At 44.2% G+C, this 19,453-nt stretch overlaps 1 protein-coding gene across 7 annotated transcripts in view; it reads right to left on the reverse strand.

Moving 5' to 3' along the window:
• CACNA2D1 (calcium voltage-gated channel auxiliary subunit alpha2delta 1) overlaps positions 1-19,453 on the reverse strand; it is a 1,412,752-nt gene that overhangs the window by 864,625 nt on the left and 528,674 nt on the right. For all 7 annotated transcript variants that reach the window (XM_069627805.1, XM_069627804.1, XM_069627806.1 and 4 more), the window contains exon 4: positions 8,183-8,242. In XM_069627805.1, coding sequence (XP_069483906.1) covers positions 8,183-8,242 — 60 coding nt within the window. The remainder of the gene's footprint in view (positions 1-8,182; positions 8,243-19,453) is intronic.

A 19,453-nucleotide genomic window follows, 5' to 3' on the forward strand; every position in this document is an offset into this window, starting at 1 on the left:
AGCTTACTAAAAAGAGGTATACACACAACGTTTAGGACGGCCATTGGAAGAAAATGGACAACGCCCCGTGTTAACAAATTAACCCAGCTACCTCGAAATACAAGCCGAGGATTGCAAATGGAGGAATTCATGAAGAAGCTGTTTTCGTGTGCAGAATAAGGGCGTACATTGGCCTGAAGTCAAGGAGGCTATTTTGAGAGAAGGGTGAGAGGCACAAAAGGAATGAAATGAACAGACCATGTGTGTAAGACATATTTCTGCTAAGATTAGGAGAGACAAGGACATTTGCAGATGCCAAGTGTTGGACAACCACAAAGGCAAAGCCTATTTGAGGCGGAGTGAGCAAGTCTCTAAAGACCAGAAGGGGTAAAGACATCCTTTTTTAATAAAATCAAATAACAGTAATTGAGAGGCTGAAATTGACAAAATCATGGTCTCCTAACACGTGATGAAGAACTCAAAACAAAGGCTATTCATTAGAGCTTGAGTTAAGATAGTGGTGTGCTCGCGCTCCCTCGAATGTCCCAGAACAGTGATTACGAGGTCAACTACAAACGATAGGCCTTGGCTCAGAATTGGGTAGATGACATATGAGGGACTAATAGGAAAAACAAAAAACAAGTTGATGCAGCTTGAAAAGCTAGGTTTCATTTTCATTCACGTGCTGCTAGACAAGCCAAAAGTCCAAGGTTAGATAGGGTTGCTAACCAATTAAAAAGGCCTGTGACACACTTTCATATACAATGTTGCAGTTATTATTTAGCTGCCATATTCTCTTCTATACGTAGAAGTAGGTCAGGATGTGTGCTACAATGAGATAGTAACCCATATATAATTCTTCAGGTAGATATGTTCCCCCGGGTGATAGGTTTTATGAAATGCCATGTAGGATGGCGTCATAAATGACGTATGTGAAAGTACATAAACTCTGTACAAGAAAACTACGCAGTGATTATTGAGCATCTACTTTGAAAGTTGTCATTTCTCCCTTCTTTCATGGAGATTAAAGCAGTATTTACCATCTTCCTTTTGTCTGTCCGGTTATTTGGTCTGAGATAATTACTGGTAATTCCATCTAGCACAAAGAAGACGCTTCAAGGTGCTGGAGCACATTGAAAACCCGGCAGGCTCAACTCAGCCTTTGATCCTTCCGACATCGATAAATTGAGTACCTTTCCATAGGATAAGGTCTTCTGTTATTTCAGTGCTCCGAGACCTATGGGTGTGTAGCGCTATATAAGAAATACAACCCTCTGGTCACATATTCACTAATAATTGAGCAGTGTGGCAGGTCGTGGGGGGAGATGCCGTGCAGAAACGTGCATAGTGCTGCATCTGGTCCTTGTGACCCTTCCATGGGGCCTGCAGCTGAGAGCAAGGAACAGGAGAAGACATACAGAGGTTTCATATACCAATGTGCACAAATGTTTGCAAATACAGTATCTCCTGCTTAAAAATGAAATAAAGAGAGGACTGCCCTCTGCTCCCATAATTCTCACAAAATAAACCCACCTTTCCTTTGTGTACTGACACTCTAAAAAAAGCTGTGCTGCTTTGATGGGCTCATTATATCTACACAAATATAATGTGCATATTGGCTCATGATTGACACTGCACACTAATTCTAATACTTGTTTGGGGACAGCTAAAGTGACACTTAAAGGTAAATTGTAGAGTTAGTGTTTTGTTATTGAAACAACATTAAAAAAATATATACATATAACTTAAGAGAATCCCAATATTGCAGAGAGGAAATATGTCATAATAATAAAACGAATATCAATTGTATTTTCCTAAGAACGTCTAGACAGTATTTAAAGTAATTGTAGCATCTGCAAGAGGAAGGGATATTTTTGCATTATCCATTTTGTTTTGAGCCTTCTGAAGGTGCTGCAAAGGGCCCTCATTACGGAATAACAGGCTTCCCCAAGACAGATGTTCATAAGGTCTGCCAGGTGCAGAAACCTCAGAAGTGGGAGGAGGACTGAGTGGAGGAGGGGTGGGGGAGGATGACAACAAGACAGAGAAGAGGAGCAGGACAGAGCAGGGGAGGATGACTGAGGAAGAGGGCAGATAGGAAGAGGACTGATTGCACAAGGAGAGGGAGGGGAGGAGAATGGGAGTGAAGAGTAGGTGCAGGCCATGCCGTGATCCTTTGCAGAATACTCACCACAAATTGTTAAGTGAAAAATTGCAATACAAAAGAAATTAATGTACAATATATAATTTTCAAAAATAAAAGTTGCAGAAGGTACCTTTGTGAAAAGGGAATGTGTTTTTAGGGGTGGGAGTGGCATTTAAGACTAAAGAATGGTTCCAGGGGGTTTCGACTCAGAATTTAGAAACAAGGAAAATTAAACAATCACAAATTTGGGGAAGAAATAATCAAAGATAACAACACAACGAGCCCAGGTGGAGGCAAAAGTGGAGGAAGTGAATCAATCAAGAGAAAAAGGGGACAGAGGAGGAGGCGCAGCATAAACAAGCAAAGGTATGGGATGATCAGGGGAATGTGGGGGACGGGGAGCAAAAGAGAAGGCAGATATAAAGCGACCCATCAAGAGGTAGCGGAGAAGGACGTCCGAGAGGAGATGAAGAGCAGGAGGATTAGGAAAATATGGAGGTGCGGAACACAGACAACCAGATAAGGATAAGGACCAAGAGAAGGAGGAGACAAAGAAGGAAAGGATCATACAAAGAGGAGGAAGAGGAGGATGAGGGTAAGAAGTAGGAGGGGTGATTACAGGATGAGAAGGAGACAGGAAGAACCAATCAAAGAAGACAGGAGAACCATCATATGCACGGGATGTATCGTTTGTTGTTTGTTATAGTGAGCGTCACGCTGGTGCTGCGTACATGTTCGCCGGGGGTCTTGCTTGGATCTTAAAGCCAGACTGCCAATGGTGGAGCGGAGAGGTTGATGTGGAGCAAGGGACCAACCCAACACCCTCCCCTAACTCTGGGACAGGGGTCAGTGCTGAGTCCGTTTCCAACACCATGGGACGGCACTTCACCGATTTGCGTAGGGTCAGAACAGTGCAGGTATTGACAGGGAAGGCCCCAGCGAATCCGAATGGTGCAAAAGGACTGTGCAGGCAGATGGTCACTTTGGTAGTGCTGGATGAGATCGATTTGCACAGCCAGAAAGGGCACCACCGGTGACGGTGGCTGGTAGATGAGTCAGGCTGGAGGAGGGAACCCAAGGCAGAAGGGCAGACTGGCAACCCAGGCAGAAATAGAACCACAAAGCTGACAGAGAGACTGTCAAGGTAGCCAGAAGTGGAAACCCTAGGGATAACAGGCAAGCTGACAGATAGGAGGATCAAGACAGGCAGCCAGAGCCAAGGAGGGACAGGGAAGAGAGAGCTGGCCAGAGATAGTAGGGAAGGCAAGGCAACAGGAGCTGAGAGGCAGGAGCCAAACAGGACAAGGCAAAGCAATGAGCAGAAGGAGAGCAGTGAGTGGAGAACAGACTAGCCGGGAACAGCAGAGGCATCCGCGTAGCTTTCAGGACTCTTCATGCGTGGAACGACGAACACGCCCGCTCTTGCATGCGCAGTGCCGGAGGATGGCGGTGCCCCAATGAGCGCAACCCCGCAGGAAACTGTTGCGGGAAAACTGGCGTTGTGGATACATGCACCAGGATGGGACACTGGGCACCCCTAGCCTCTGCACAGGAAGGCAGGTAAGTGGTGTGACACTGTTACTCACATTTCTTCTAAAGTAACCAATACATCTTACTCCAAAAAACACTAATCGTTCAAGGATCAGTAATAATCATTTGCCACAATCTAGCAACACATCTGTGCACCAGCACTTTTGGGCGTATCTCATGCGCAGAATGGAATTACCAGAGTAACCGATCTCAGACCCAAATAACTGAACAAACTCAAAGAATATGGCAAAGTACTGCTTTTTTGTCAGCGCAAATAAAGTAGGGAAATCTGGCAAGCATAACAAGTCGCCGCTCTCATACTCTCAGTTACTTTTCCATTATACAATGACTTGATACTTTGAGTTATGTCAGCTATGACGTCATCCTATGTGGCAAATATTAAAACCTATCGGGGAAGGATTGGTTAGGGGAACACATATACCTATAGTATGCAGACATGTTAATGACACCATTGGCTGCCCCTTATCTGTTAGGCACGCCTCAAACTACCTCTAAATGCGTATAATACAGATTATAAAGAAACAATATGAGTGGATTGGCATATGGGACATTTTATAGCATGCAGCTATTGGTTGGCATACTCTCCTAACTTTGGACATTTGGCTCGTTAGCAGCACGTGAGCCAACTGAAACCCGGGTGTGGGGGATAATGTCAGACCACTGCCCACATTGGCAATTAGTTAGACCATGAGCCAATGCTTCTCCTTTGTAGCTGACCTTGCTGGCTGTTCTTTTCTCTGGAACTTTTAAGGCAGTGTAGGAACATCTCCATCTTCAATTGAAGCTTACTGAATAGACCGTGTTTTCGAATTTTGCACCACGTGTCAGTAGACCACGAATTTGTCCAATTCGACCTTTTATTTACTGCTATTTTATTCAATTATACTGGGTGTTATTACTCCTTTTGGCCTCTGGAGACTTTGTTGTTCCATCTTAAATGTGCTTTCTTTATCCTTGATTGTCCAATACTTGGCACTTGCAAATGTTTTCACTTCTACTTTATGAGAAATGTGCCCTTCGTTCTTAGCTTATTCATGTTGACTCGGTCTGTACCATCCAATTATTTCTTCATGTGTCAACCCCCGTCTCACCCAAACAGATATTCTTTGTTCCTTGCTCAAAAATTGTTTCCTCAGCATCTTCCAGCCCTACAGCTTTGGTTTGTCTTCCGAGGTTGTTTTGACACGATCCTCACAGTTTAGTTTCTACTGCAGCAAGTTTCTATATGTCTCATCTACCTTGCGTTTCTAAGTATATATGAAGTACTTGCATATCGTTTCAGTACGTCTTATATCTTCTCTTCATGAAGTCACTTCTACTCTGGTCTGGCTTCATTTACAGCTCTTTTATGGCCATTGGTCTGTGCCGACATTCGTCCACCACGTCAGTGCGAGGGCACATTCAATACGGTTGTCTGAGTGCATAACGTCTCTCATATCTTAGATGCGGTATTGGGATAATACTTGTGTCGGGCACAGAGTATTCCTGATATTCTTCCAGTATGACAGAGGTGAGGGGGCGGGCACTGGAGATTAAGTCAGCTGCTTCTCTGTAAATCCTTCCCTTCCACCAAACATTGTCCTAACCCTGCATTGATTGGCTCCAACAAAGCATCAAATATTCAAGATAGGATCAATGTGACTCTCACAAGTATTTTTACATTTTGTACTGAATACCAGGATCAAATGGCACAGGATTGTACTGGCAGTGGAGTATGTTGACACCCGATTATACAGGTTGTGTAGGGAGTGTGACAGGACAGGTTGTTCTATAAGCAGACCTGTGTTATGAGCAGGTAAAGGTCAAAGGGGAGGTCTGCATTATTGCATGAGACTTCCCTTTCCCCGTCTAATCATAGCCTTCATTTTAATAAACACATTTTAGGGGATTTGGTGCTTAACTCAGAGAGAAGTTTGATGCTGAATTTGAAGGAGATTTCATTCCGAGCTTTCTCAGGGTGATTTGTGGTCGATGCAGGCCTTTTTTAGGGACTGTGATGTAGAACTTAGATGCCTTTGGACCTTAGTTTCTCGCTCTATACATTTTCAAATTATAATTTTTGACATCTAGATTGATATACAATATTGACAAATTGTTTATGAATTAGGTAATTGAAGTTGAGTTTGGGGCAGTGTTGTTAATTTGATGTTGGACACCGGGAGTCGCTGGTAAACAGCACCCAGAAAATGAATGCAGATTATATACATTGAATGGATCTTAACAGTTGTATTACTGAGGATTTATACACATTGTGAAGGTTTAATTATATATATATTTTAATCTGGACATGGATGGAGAAGCACTGTTATTATGTCATTCTGACGTCACCGGTGGTAACATACAGCTTATGCGACTGAGTGGCAGTCGGAGGAGTTTAAACTCCTCAGACATACAGAGAATGCAAATACACAGTTCATGAAACAATACTACACTCACGACTACACAGTCCCACCCATGACTGCACTCCCCTAATTCTCTACTGTAACCTCTGCTTCTTCTCTCTACCACAATCTGTCTGTAACTATTTGCCTGTAACATGTGTACCATATATAACTGTAAGTAATACATCTTTTATCATATGTACCTGTAGGAAATGCACCCAGATGTCCCAGGGCTCGGTGCGCCATCCTAATAAATAAATAAATAGCACCCTCTGAAAGCAACGCTGCACACCCGCAGCCACTGCAGAGCGCATCGTGACAGTCTAGTTCTTTCAAATCTCTGAAGCTGCCCGGTGCAATTTGTAATAAAAAACATCTGAACTCCACATGGTGCAAAACAAAATGCAATTGAGCAGTACGATTTTTGCCCCAGTATATTTCACAACAAATGTTTTTCCACTCGGTCAAAAGTGATGTTTGCTCTCCGATGTGACCTAAGAAATACATGTTGCCTCAACATCCCCATCTCTCAAGTTGCAAAAGTGGAAGAAAACACATTTGTGTTCCAAGGTAGGTTAAAGCAATTTTAAAAAGCAGGCTGTTTGCTAAGGTTTCCTGCCCAGGCCCACCCAACATGTTATGTTATGTTACTTTGCATTTATATAGCGCCTTATGTACCATTGCTATGGTCTGAAGGCGCTGGTAGGTTGAACGCCCTTGGGAACCGAAGTTCAAGTCAGTAGAGAGAGTAGAGAGAGTCAAAGGTGCGTGTGAGCACCGTATATGTGTGCAGCTGGTGTGGCATTTGTGTAATAGCTGCTTCTTAGCGGTAGGTGTGGTGGTTGAGAGATCAAGAGTATGTGTTCGTTCTGGCAGGATTTATCCAGACCGGTTGTGGCTGCGTTAGGCCTGAGGAGAACGCCTGGCTGGGGGGTGGGGGGGGCGTAACCAGCAGGGTTTAGTTAGATTGATGGGGAGTATGCGCCAGATGTTGGTATGAGAACAGTTATGCATGTAATGTTATGTAAGCGGGCCCAGGCTGAATTCCGAGAAAGCCTTATGTGGCTCTGTTTTCTATCACACCGGCAGAAAAAAACATCTCACACAACTGAAAACATCTTTGCATGTTGTACATTGTGATAAAACCGTTCTTTTAATCGAGTCTGTATTTCACAAACTGGCTTCCATGGCTTTACTTTGATGTACTTGCATCACTCTGCATTTCCATTCAAGCATGTGCATATTCGTTTATTTTTATTGGGGGAATGCCCCAAACTCTTATACCCTTCTCCCCCTGAATTTAAAATGCTTTTAATCTGCATCCAGTCCTCTTTTCATTGCTTGCATTCTGGTACTTTGACCATCTCCATGAAAAGGGAGGGACTAGAAAGCGGACTGGATGAGCTGTCATAGGACACCGAGATGAGCAGCACATGTTAAGCCAGCCAAGCTGCATGTACCAGTTCCACTGACTGGAAGCTTTGACTGTGGGTCTCTTTTAGTGTTCGACCTCTGGCCCAGTGTCCACGCAACAGCTGCGCTACTTTGGTCACTTATCCACGAGTTGCCCCCCTTAAGGACAGCCCCTGTGCAGCAGACACCACCATGTCCAGCCTGGCGCCCTCTTGCAGAAGTCTGCAGGCAGGTTTTTCTGAATGACTCGAGTCCGTGCGAAGGCAGCATGTCCCTGCAGTGTGACACTGCCATGCTCTGCTCTCAACACACCACCAAGGGTAATTAGATGTAATCGCAGTCACTTTCAGCGGCGGGGGAGATGCGTTCCGTGTTCCCTTAACACCGGCTCCCGCGGTCATATCATAATTTCACAAATACACCCCGCGCGGCCACGCGCAGGCGGCCTGCAATTGCCCGCTTGATCCTCGTATTTTAACACAGTGGCAAATAGCCTGCAATCATCCACTTCATGTATGATTACTCCTGGACGACTGTCAAAGGAGCCTGGGTTGGCGCATTGATTTCCCAATCAGGAAACATTATGGCTAATGGCCGCTGGAGCCGCCCAGACACACTTTCCTTAAACAAGCCACTGCGCTAAAATGACTGCAGCACATAACGAGTGCGACGGGCTGCTCATGAGGGGGGCGCGCGGCAGAAGGGGGCTCACCTGGAAAGTGTCCTGCCACTGGTGCATTTCCTGGAACCGCTCGGCTTCCTTGGCCAGGCGCTGAAAAAGGGCGAAACAACAAAGTTCAGGGTCACCTCGAAATTACTTTCAGCATTATTACAATTCTTAATTGACAATGCCTCTTGCTACTGCCGAGCAGTGGAGACCAACAGCACATAATATTTACATTTCATGAGAAAAAGTGTGCTTTCACATCCGGCGGGCAGCAGTGTTTCCTGTTGACATGTGACACTTCAGATATTGAGTGCGGGTGAACTAGGCACTTCAAAAAGAGCAAAGCAAACGTGTATGCAAGCTGTGCCATCTCTACAATCAGTCAGGCGAATAATGAGTATTGCACTTATGATGTTTTGCATTCCTCCAGCTTCTAGGCGCTGTAATAAGATTTGAATGCAACCCGTGAAGAGGAGGAAGGCAGTGGGAAAGAAGGGAACCAAGGGGTACATTTTCCTAGAAAGTGTGGCGCTTCAGCCCGTGAAGTTCCTTGGGGCAGGGGGGGAGGCAGGGGTTATGTTGGTGGAATACTTGCTTGACCTATCTCCTGGATGTCCCTGGATCTTCCCGCTTCTTCGGGTCTGTTGGTAACTTATTCTACAGATGCAGAGAGCGCCATCTCTTTCCCCCCTCCCTACATGCAGGAGGTTTGCACATTTACATCTTCAGGCTCTTGCCAGCCTTCAGTTCAGAGTGTGCACAATGCATGTGCCTATGACACGGTCTTCCAGGAGCATTCGTGTGTCAATTAAACAGCTGTTAGCATGATGACATTGTCTGTCTGCCACCGACTGTTTAAGTGTGTCCAGTGCTTGTGTGGAGTGACCTACTATTAGTCTGCTGTATTTGTGACCCTTTGAACCTAGAGGATGCATTTCATGGGGAGCCCGAGGCAAAGGCCACTACAGTTATCAAGGCTGCTCATTCTCCAGCTGGTATCAATCAAACGGTGGAGCCCATTTTAAGCAAGAAGTCAATCTTTTCTCAGAGTGTTGAGTTTGTAGTGAGCAAGTCAGGTTACAACATTTTAATAGGCACCAAGTTAGTGTGCGACTCTTAATGATAGCACCCACTTGTTTGGTGTTCATGCCTACTAGGACCGGCCACTTAAATGCCAGTCGCTCAGGATTGAAGTTTCCCGGTATCAAGGAGTCATAGTGTACTATATTAAGGCACAGTTTATTTGCAGATAAGCAACTTTTGGTGGTTCATATGTGAAAACAAGGAAATAATATGAGGCAGGTTAACCAAAAAGGAAACACACCAAACACAGGTTACAAAGGAACATACAAAGCACTTTATTTTATACTGAATCCAGTTACAAAAAAAAGAACAAAATTCAGATAGCTATCGACCCTCAGTACAACACAGCGAACTCCGGCGTGGTTCGGTGTGCTCAGTGAGTGCAAAAATTCATTGAAACAGTCAGGCTTTTATACATTTCTCCAGCCTGTTGTCCAGCCTTTCTGCAGTTTAACCATTCCATAAATAGGTTACTGCTCTAGGGTCCCTTGCCAGGTCAAATCTAGTTCATCTTAGGTTTATACATTAACAAGAAGAAATGGTAATAATGTATGCTCTAGGCCTAACATTACAATGCGGGACTTAATTTATACAATGTAGTTAAGCAGGTGTTCTCATTCAATTATAGATCAGTTTCGGTGATACAGGTAATCCATTGCACACAGGTCAGCAGAAGGACAAGGTCTCAGCTCATGACCCTAACAAGTGGCCTGCAGGCAAGTTATACATTAGCTGTACAGAGGTCATGACAATCAAGTTCTGTTCTGAATAACATAGGCTACCATTTTAGCTCACATGGTGACTTTATAGAGCAAGAAAACCTAAAATGGCGGCTTGACCCAAAATGACAGTTTACATGGTTTCTAAGGTCAGGACCTTGCAATGCGAGTTTATTCACATGTAGTTTATAAGCAGCTTGTTAGCAGCTTGGCGTAGGCCAATATACATATATTCATAGCAATAGGAGGCACGATATCATTTCTAGTTTGACACATAAGCAAAACTCATTATCCTTTCTGCTGTCTTCTAAGGACTTGTGTACCACCAACATACAGTTACAAGACTACGAAAGCCGAGTCGTGCTATTTGGCAGAAGATGTATTTCATCACTGAATACCCAGTTGAATAGTGTGACATCCCGGGGTCCCCATTATTCTAATGAGTGAGGGAGCCTGACACTGAGAGCTTCACTCGCGTGGACTGGTCTTGTAGGAAGGATCTCACCCGCGTGAATTTTTGTCCTATTTCGGATGTGTTTTGGAGCAGGTTAAAGAGGAGAGGCAGCTGACGTGTGTAGAGTCCGTCGCTTGGAGTGGGTCTTGGTAATTATCCATGAGTGTGGGTTCTGTGCTTCTGCCAGGGTAGAATCCAACTGGGTTTGTGTAATATCCATCCAATGTTTCCAAACATGCTTGACTTCTAAGGTGTCTACTGTTGCAGGCAGGGATCTTCCACAAGAGGAACACGTTGGAAGAAGGTTTGCCATCATGGGATTCTGCAGAGTTGGTATTATGTCCCCTAGATGTGCTTTGATGGCAACCTTTACCTCACTTGGGACCATGCCCTCAAAGCGGGACATGTTGCAGCGTTGGAGGGTCTTTGCACCAGTGTATCGCAGCGTTCGTTGGGAAAGGTTGATGGGCAGGGGAAGGGGAGAGCATTGTTGGTGTTCATGTTCACCATCACTTTAGTCATCCCGCCAGTGGATGTGGGTGCCAATGTGGTGGCCCTTTGTGGTGTCGGAGCTCTCTGACACTACAGACATTTGGAAGGGTGGGCTATTACCCAATAAGGTGTCAATTCTTCTTTTAGAGTTTGGAAATGGGCTAAGGAGGAATTCCCCCAATACATCAGCTACATTGTGGGACAAGGTAGTGCCATGTGTTATCGTTGGGGTAAGTTAATACTTCATTGACATGAGTGAGCTTGCATGTGTTATCATTGGGGTAAGTTAATGCTTCATTGGCATGAGTGAGGTTGCATGTGTTATCATTGGGGTAAGTTAATGCTTCATTGGCATGAGTGAGCTTGCATGTGTTATAATTGGGATAAGTTAATGCTTCATTGGCATGAGTGAGTTTGCATGTGTTATCATTGGGGTAAGTTAATGCTTCATTGGCATGAGTGAGTTTGCATGTGTTATCATTGGGGTAAGTTAATGCTTCATTGGCATGAGTGAGCTTGAGTGAGCTTGCATGTGTTATCATTGGGGTAAGTTAATGCTTCATTGGCATGAGTGAGCTTGAGTGAGCTCGCATGTGTTATCATTGGGGTAAGTTAATGCTTCATTGGCATGAGCGAGCTTGCATGTGTTATCATTGGGGTAAGTTAATGCTTCATTGGCATGAGCGAGCTTGCATGTGTTATCATTGGGGTAAGTTAATGCTTCATTGGCATGAGTGAGCTTGCATGTGTTATCATTGGGGTAAGTTAATGCTTCATTGGCATGAGTGAGCTTGCATGTGTTATCATTGGGGTAAGTTCATGCTTCATTGGCATGAGTGAGCTTGCATGTGTTATCATTGGGGTAAGTTAATGCTTCATTGGCATGAGTGAGCTTGAGTGAGCTCGCATGTGTTATCATTGGGGTAAGTTAATGCTTCATTGTCATGAGTGAGCTTGCATGTGTTATCATTGGGGTAAGTTAATGCTTCATTGGCATGAGTGAGCTTGCATGTGTTATCATTGGGGTAAGTTAATGCTTCATTGGCATGAGTGAGCTTGCATGTGTTATCATTGGGGTAAGTTCATGCTTCATTGGCATGAGTGAGTTTGCATGTGTTATCATTGGGGTAAGTTAATGCTTCATTGGCATGAGTGAGCTTGAGTGAGCTTGCATGTGTTATTAGATGCATTAGCAATGTCTTGCAGAAGTCTTTTGCACTGCGTTCAACCACCCAGCGATTATCTCAAGTCTGGTCCGACCAGAGAGAGCATCGGTTGGGTAACAGATGTTCTCTCTTTATATTTTGTGACTGAATTGAGGTAACGAATAACACACTCGTATATCAAGTTGAACAATGAGTCCATGTTGAGCCTCGTGGTTGTCTGGGTTGGCACTTCTATTCTGGAGCAGGTGTCACAGGTCTGTCTTTCCTATAGCCGTCTCCTGTTAACATGACCAAGGCGCTTGGACTACTCTATCAGGCATGACATTGGTTTTCCAAAGCTCTCTTTCTCTGATGCTTTATGACTTGTAAGCCTGTATCCAGCCTGCAGTGGGGTTTCTGAAGCAAGGTTGGATTGGGCCATAACATTGTCTCGGGCACCAATGAAAAACTGGGCCACCATTGCAAATGGCTATTCATTCCTTTTGTGACACTGTTTGAATAGAACCCAAGGGAGCGTTTTTTGATAAAGTGTGATTCAAATTGTGCATTTTAAAGCATATTTATTCAGCAACACTGGCCAGAGCTACTACCTGCAGAGTGAATTAACTCATCAAACTGGCCCAAATTGGAGAAAAAAGTGGCCCAATTTGACCCAAAAAACTGGCCCACAGTAGCATTTTGTGTTTTTGGTTAGGCTATGGGCCGATTGTCCTATAGGCCAGTCCGAGCCTGTTCTGAAGGTCTCTTTCTCAGATGCTTTAGGAGATGAACTACCTTATTTAGCATGCAACGGTTTTGCCAAAGGTTCCTTTCTCAGAAGCCGGGGGAGTTTCTCTGCTACTATATACAAGGAGCACTTTCTAAACAATTCAAAACCATTAAATTGATGCCTTTTGCTGTGGAAGATCGTAGAAGAGGAACCGTTCCTAGTTTTCTCTTTTTGGGTTTGGCGTGCATGTACATAGAGCTGTGCTCTTGCTCACTTCACAGCGGAGAGGCTCAGCTCCACCGCACTAAGGAGGCCTAGCAACGCGTGTCTGGGCTTGCTGGTGGTGCTCTTGTTCAGAGGAGAATTGCCCACCAGTTCTATGCTGACAGCCTGTGTGCGTGGGACCAGGCTGATAAGCAAATGGATATTTTTAGTCTGTGAAGGGTGCAGTGAGCTAGAGAGTGTTTGTACACCCACCTGAGTGGAACACAATTCCATAGAACAGTTTATTTGAGCTATGTATATTGTTGGTAGAGGGGCTCCCACACCATATATGTATATGTGTAGGTGTATAAATACTGTACATGTTCCAAAATATGTGTTTTTTTTACCCACTCGGTGGCAACGGCCTTCGGGTATGGTCAATGTACATGTCTTTCAGGCCCTTTACCAGGGCCTTCGACCCTGGCCAGTGAGCATGGCCTTTAGCCACGTCCACTGTATCTTTTAAAACAGTACCTTTCATTCTTACTTACTAGCCATGGCCTTCGCCTGTGACAATTGGTCCCAGCTTTCGGCCGTGGCCCCTTTACATGTACCCCAATAGCTTTCTTCTGGTCCCACTAGCCATGGCCCTCGGCCTTGGCCACTCTGCATATTGCTCCAATAGGTTTCCTAAACAGGCCCACTAGCCTGGCATTCGACTGTGGCCACACCACTAGGCTTCTCTTGGGCACACTAGCCATGGCCAGTGGCCATGGCCTTTGGCCGAGTCCACTTTCCATAGTGCACCCCTTGACATATGGTCCGAATAGGTTTCATTGTGTCCCACTATCTATAGCTTTCGGCCGTGTCCACTTTCCATATTGCACCCCTTGACGTGTGGCCCCAAAAGGTTTCATTGCGTCCCACTAGCTCCGGCTTTCAGCCATGCCCACTTTCTAGATTGCACCATTTAGTTCCTTAAAGTTACCCAGTGCCCATATCCTTCACATCCATTAACGCAAAACTCACTCTAGCTGTAAAATTCCTGTTTTTTTGTATAATCTCATTTTTTAACTCTCTTTTTTTAAAGCATTTTTCCCATAACCTCTGTTATATTTGCAATGAACTATAAATAACTCTGGTTATCAGTAAACACCCAAAATTAACGTTGGTTATTTTCGTGTGCCGCACTTTCATTCCTGATCCCATTTTCTATTATAACCCTGGTTTTCACCAGTGTAACCCCGGTTATGGGAAAATGTTCAATCTCTGAACTTGGTCCCTGCCCCATCCCCTTCTCTGTCAAATATTTTAACAACTACAGGACGGAACAACCGCAAACCCTTCCCAGAAATCGAGTCAACGCTTTGTGCCCAAGTTGTTTTGTACCTGGTCCAATTCTGTGCAGCCGTTTTTGCTGTGCGCTGCGCAGAAATTGGAATTTTTCTCTGTGGGGAATTGAATGGGAGTAGGCCGAAAACAGCCTTTTTTTGCTATCTAAATAACAATTTCATTTTTTTTAACCAATCTTTATTTAACAATATCAAGTCTGGGGGTGGGGAGTGATGTGGCAAACATTTTGTTTGGAAAATCTCAGCCAAATCCATCATGCAGGTCAAATATTATTAGAAATTCAATGTTCTGTTTTCCTCTGGAACTTGATACTTAACTTCACTTTAGTGTGGCAATCAATACACCACAACATATACATAAGTAGGAAAGTCCATGTGACCTAGTCACACATTCCACAACGCCATATATAATACTGTGTGGGCAATTACATATTAAAACTCTATAATGCATTCTGTAGACTATAGACACGCACGTCAACATTCTCCTGGGTAAGTGCAGTTTCTTTGAGGATACTAACATTTGCACAAGTTATTTGCATTATATATATTTAAAAGAGTTCAAATGGAAAATACAAAAATGCAAGCGCTTTGAAGCACTTCACTTGTGTATAAGCGCTGTATAAATAAACAATTACAATTAAAAAAATGTGAGAAAAGGAAACTACTCAAGACGGATTCCTGTGGTGGGAACTGATTTGCTTTTTTTCCCCTTAGCTAATGCAATATTAGAAAAAGAGTTGTCGTTCTCTGAAATGAGCGTCATGAGGGCGTCGCGGTCCCAAGACCCCTCATACGCATTGTCAAACTTTTGAAAGAGCTGTCAGTAAGAGTGAGCAGACGGAGACGTCCAGCACTTTATCTGATCGCTTAAATATCAGCTGCTCGGATGCCTACTCGCCACCCCCAACTCTATTCCCCGGTCCCCACTGCCGGCGACAGCTGACACTTGATAAGCCGCCATCACAAACATGGCCCATTATGTGCCACACAAAGGAACGATTCCTTTCAGCTACTAAAATAAAACCTGCCAACTCCTGGGTCTTTGGAACGCTTATGAACATGCTACCCAGAAGCTATGGGAATGCTCCTGGACCCTGAAGGTTTCCCGGTGAGATTCAAAGTCTGGTTCCCAGTGAAGTGATGTTCTATTCGATTCCCCATAGCTCTTTCAACCTACCACGCATCGCCGCTTTATCTACAGTGCCGGATGTGCTTGCGTGACAAAGATTGCCTTTTCTCAACAACATCATCTAAAAGGTGCATCGAATTAAAGAGTTAAAGTATTCAATTCTGGTAACATTTTAAATAACTTTCTACCATAATATGTTATTTAGGTGTTTTGTGGCGGCGACTGAAGAAACGTGTTGCACGGAGCGGCACTCTCAACTCAATTATGTGGATAATTCGGACATGCTTGATGTTGGGATTGGTTTAAAACTAGAGAGAATCTTGTTGCTCAGGATTCCTTCTGCTCACGATTAAGCTGGGCATACGGCGAGTCGGCGAAATGTCAAGGTTTGCTTTCCCTTACGTTGTTGACTTGTCCGGTCTACGGCTATGTTTGAGCCATGTATGTACAGATCAGATAAAAGAATTGTAAACAAACAAAAAACCGGTTTACTTATTTTGAATTTTGAGCAGAAGACAATATGGATATGACAGAATGTGATCAGATCCTTCTGATAGAAGTTTGACCAAATTGAGGAAGTACTGGAGCAAATGCAGGAATTTATAGATTTGAAGATATTGTGCAAGCTTTATAGTAAATAAATAGCTTCCAAATATAAATATACCTATATAGTATTAGTACTCAACCCAAAATGCATGCAACTGATTCATTTGTCTCTGGGTCTAAGAAGTTGGTCTTTGTGACTATGTCCTGACAAAGCATACATTATTTGAACTAGTTTAACTGGATTGAGGAGAAGGACAACGGACAACAATTGTCACACAATTTCCGCCATTTTAGCTATTTGTATCATCGTCAGTGTTATGTTCATTTACGCTTTTTAAAAGTAATTTACACATTTTAGACACCATAAATCAGGTGACCAAAGAAAATTAGACTTCAACAACAGTGGGTTTAAATATTGGATATCAAAGCCTACTGTGAAGGGACCTCATCTGGTTGGGATTCTTCTCTGTGAACTGTAAAGGTTTGTCAATGTTTCTTCTTCGCAAGTCTAGGGGCAGCAGATGTTTGTAGACCATGAGCATGGGCACCTTTTGAAGATGTATTGATGGATATTCTTGAGAAAGGAACTGATGGCCAAGTTGCAAGTTGAAGCAGCAGACGAGGGAAGAACCCAGTATACAGTGGAAGATTTTGTTGTTGTACCCAGTAGTGTGGTCAGGATGATCTCACAACTCTAACTTGCCCCACACTCCCATCCTTAGTGTGGCCTTAGATTGCAAATGTTAAGTTAACTTAGAGGCCCACAGTGTCATCCCAGAGAAGGATTACATTTACTACTTCCCGATCTCACTCTTGTATCAGTGACTTGCCATTACGGACACAATCATTAACGACCTGCATGACCCGACAGGGTTCAGAGGAAGCGAGAGTAAAGCATAGCAAGGACGAGGGGACAGAGCATACATAAGAGGCTGAATGAAGATGAAACACACTAACATTAAGACTCATTACTGGGCTGGGGGAATAGCTATGGGGTTAGGCGTTCATCTTGGAAACAAGACAGTGCCTAGCAGTACAGGCTCGATACCTGGACCCACGCTTAGAGGGTGGAGTCTAGCATGAAACGCGTTATAAAAAAAGCAAATGTTAATTACTGTATGCCTGGTGAATTCTTCTCTATTTTCTGAGTTTTTCCTTGTTTAACACTATGACAATGTAATTTAAGTACATTCCCAATACACTGACATTTCAAAAAAGGCACACATGTCTGGTGTCAAAGAGAATAGACAATGAGATTGAATGAAACAGCGGCATTTCTCCACAAAGCCAAGATCTGGTATACGACATTGCACTGCAACGCATCCCAGATCTAAGCAGAACTGGTGAGCTCTTTCATAGGACATTGTCCCTTCCCAAGTCATGATAAGGCGGGTTTTATAAGATTGGTGCCGTAAGGTGTTCTGCTTCCTCTAAATGCTTGATCTTCGAAGCCTGAGTGACCTCTGTCATACGCCCGGGTTGAGCCCAGAGGTTTAATATTTAAAATGGAAATGTCAGAGGTGGGCATGTTAGAGCAAGGGTTCAATAGAAAATGTAGACAAGAGTATAAATATACGGAATCTCAAGCAGAAGAAACAAAAATGGCTTAATAAAAGTTTGACATTCTGAGTTTGCTGAATAAACCGTAGAGATTGTTGTGCTTTTGTTTAAAACAATGTCAAATAATAGAATATCTTACAAAGGTGCCACCTTTATAAGGCTAACTCTCCATTTTTGTCTGCTAGCTTTGATGACTGTAGGGATCACTTTTTTCCAGCCCGTGGAAGACATACGTATGGTCTTCAGAGCTTGCCGACTAAAACCGAGTTTGCCTAATCAAGGTCATCCTCGCTGTCGGATCCGGTGTAGTTTCTACACCTGAAAAACAAAACTAAACTAACATCTGCACTAAATTAAAGAAAGGCAGTACCTTAGCAGGACTGCCATTAGAACATTGCGACTCAATCTTCATCCTTGAAGAACACAAGACCCATTACTAGAAATGCATGGCTGATTGTGGTGAAGCCATTTGGCACATCCAACTCAGGCTTAACCCTTGAACAGCCAGAGTAAGATACTGTGGATACCTCATGGTCCACACTGGCAGATACATTCAGGGGGTGTCAAAAAGTTAGAAGGCAAATAAGCGGGAGAAATCGTAAGTGCTCACAGGAGAGGAAGACATATATTGTGGGTGATGTGAAGGCAGCATGTAGCAAGACACCGACAACAGATTCACGTTTCTAAAAGTAATGTTTTTTCTCCCAAATGTCAGGATGGAGTGAGGCCTAACTTGCCCATTGCTGAGGTGTGAGTTCCCTTCCGAAAGAACTAAGGATAGTCTGTATCATAAAGCTCAACTCATAAGTCCGTCTGTTCCCAAAACATACACGTGCGCTCACAACTAAAGCTAAACAATGTGCAGGGATGTCAGCAACCAAAGAAAGAGTGTTCCAGATAAAGATCTGAGCTTCTTCCAGCTCCTGGCCTGCTTTTCAGCTCTCCTTCCCCAAATTCAACTCAGATCCAAAAGGCCTCGGGGTTCCCTTCCCAAGTTCAACACAGTTCCAAAAGGCCTCTGGGTTTCCTTCCGCAAGATCAACGAAGTTTCAAAATCTCAGGGTTCACTTCCCCAAGAAGGCAGCTTTCGTGGTTTCACATTCAGTCAATTGATCTGTATCAGCTTTCAATATGGATTCCCAGTTCACTTTGTAACCTTGCTCCCCTCTCTCTCTTATTGGGAGCTCCGGCAAGCAGCGCTCACCACTTCCGAACCTTCTTGCTGCTGTCTGTGGCATGTTGGAGACTTCTGTGTCCCCCAGCTCCAGCGGGGGACACGCAGCTCACCTATCTGCAGTGCTCTCGACCCTCTCGCAGCCCGTTCTGACCTCAACATCTTTCTAGCTTTCCTGCAGTGCTCTGCATCCTTTTCCCCGTCCCCTCTCCAGCCTGCTCCACTTTGGATTGCTGCATACTTCTACGTAGGCGGGTCTCTCCTCCCCAGTCACTGGTTCTGCCTTATATCCATCTGTAGCGCTTAAATTGGCTGTAGGTGCAAGTCTTTTGCCTGACCCTAATTAATTTTGTCAATGGGATATGCCTGACCATTGTAAGGTGTTCCATAGTCCTCTTCCTCGTCCCAGTTTCAAATTGGAGTGCACAGATGGAAGTGTGCATTACTCCTAGTTGCCTCTTCCTCGTCCCAATCTTAAAGGGATATGGATGTGGGACTGTTGGTGTATGTGACAGTGGGGAAGATTGGTAATAATCTACAAAGGTCGGGGGAGGGAGGGTGTATTCTTACAAGGGAAAGCGGGGTACCATGACTCAGCTAATGGCACCTTTCCTCCACTCCTCAAAGACCCTCCACCCAGGTGATCCTCTCTCCCAAGGTCGGGATCCAAGAGCGATGGCCCTTCCCAGGCCAACCCAGAGGAGGACCCAAGGGAGGTAGATGGGAGG

The sequence above is a fragment of the Ambystoma mexicanum genome, chromosome 12, assembly GCF_040938575.1.
Source record: "Ambystoma mexicanum isolate Mex_15411 chromosome 12, UKY_AmexF1_1, whole genome shotgun sequence".
In the NCBI taxonomy this organism is placed as follows: Eukaryota; Metazoa; Chordata; class Amphibia; order Caudata; family Ambystomatidae; genus Ambystoma; species Ambystoma mexicanum.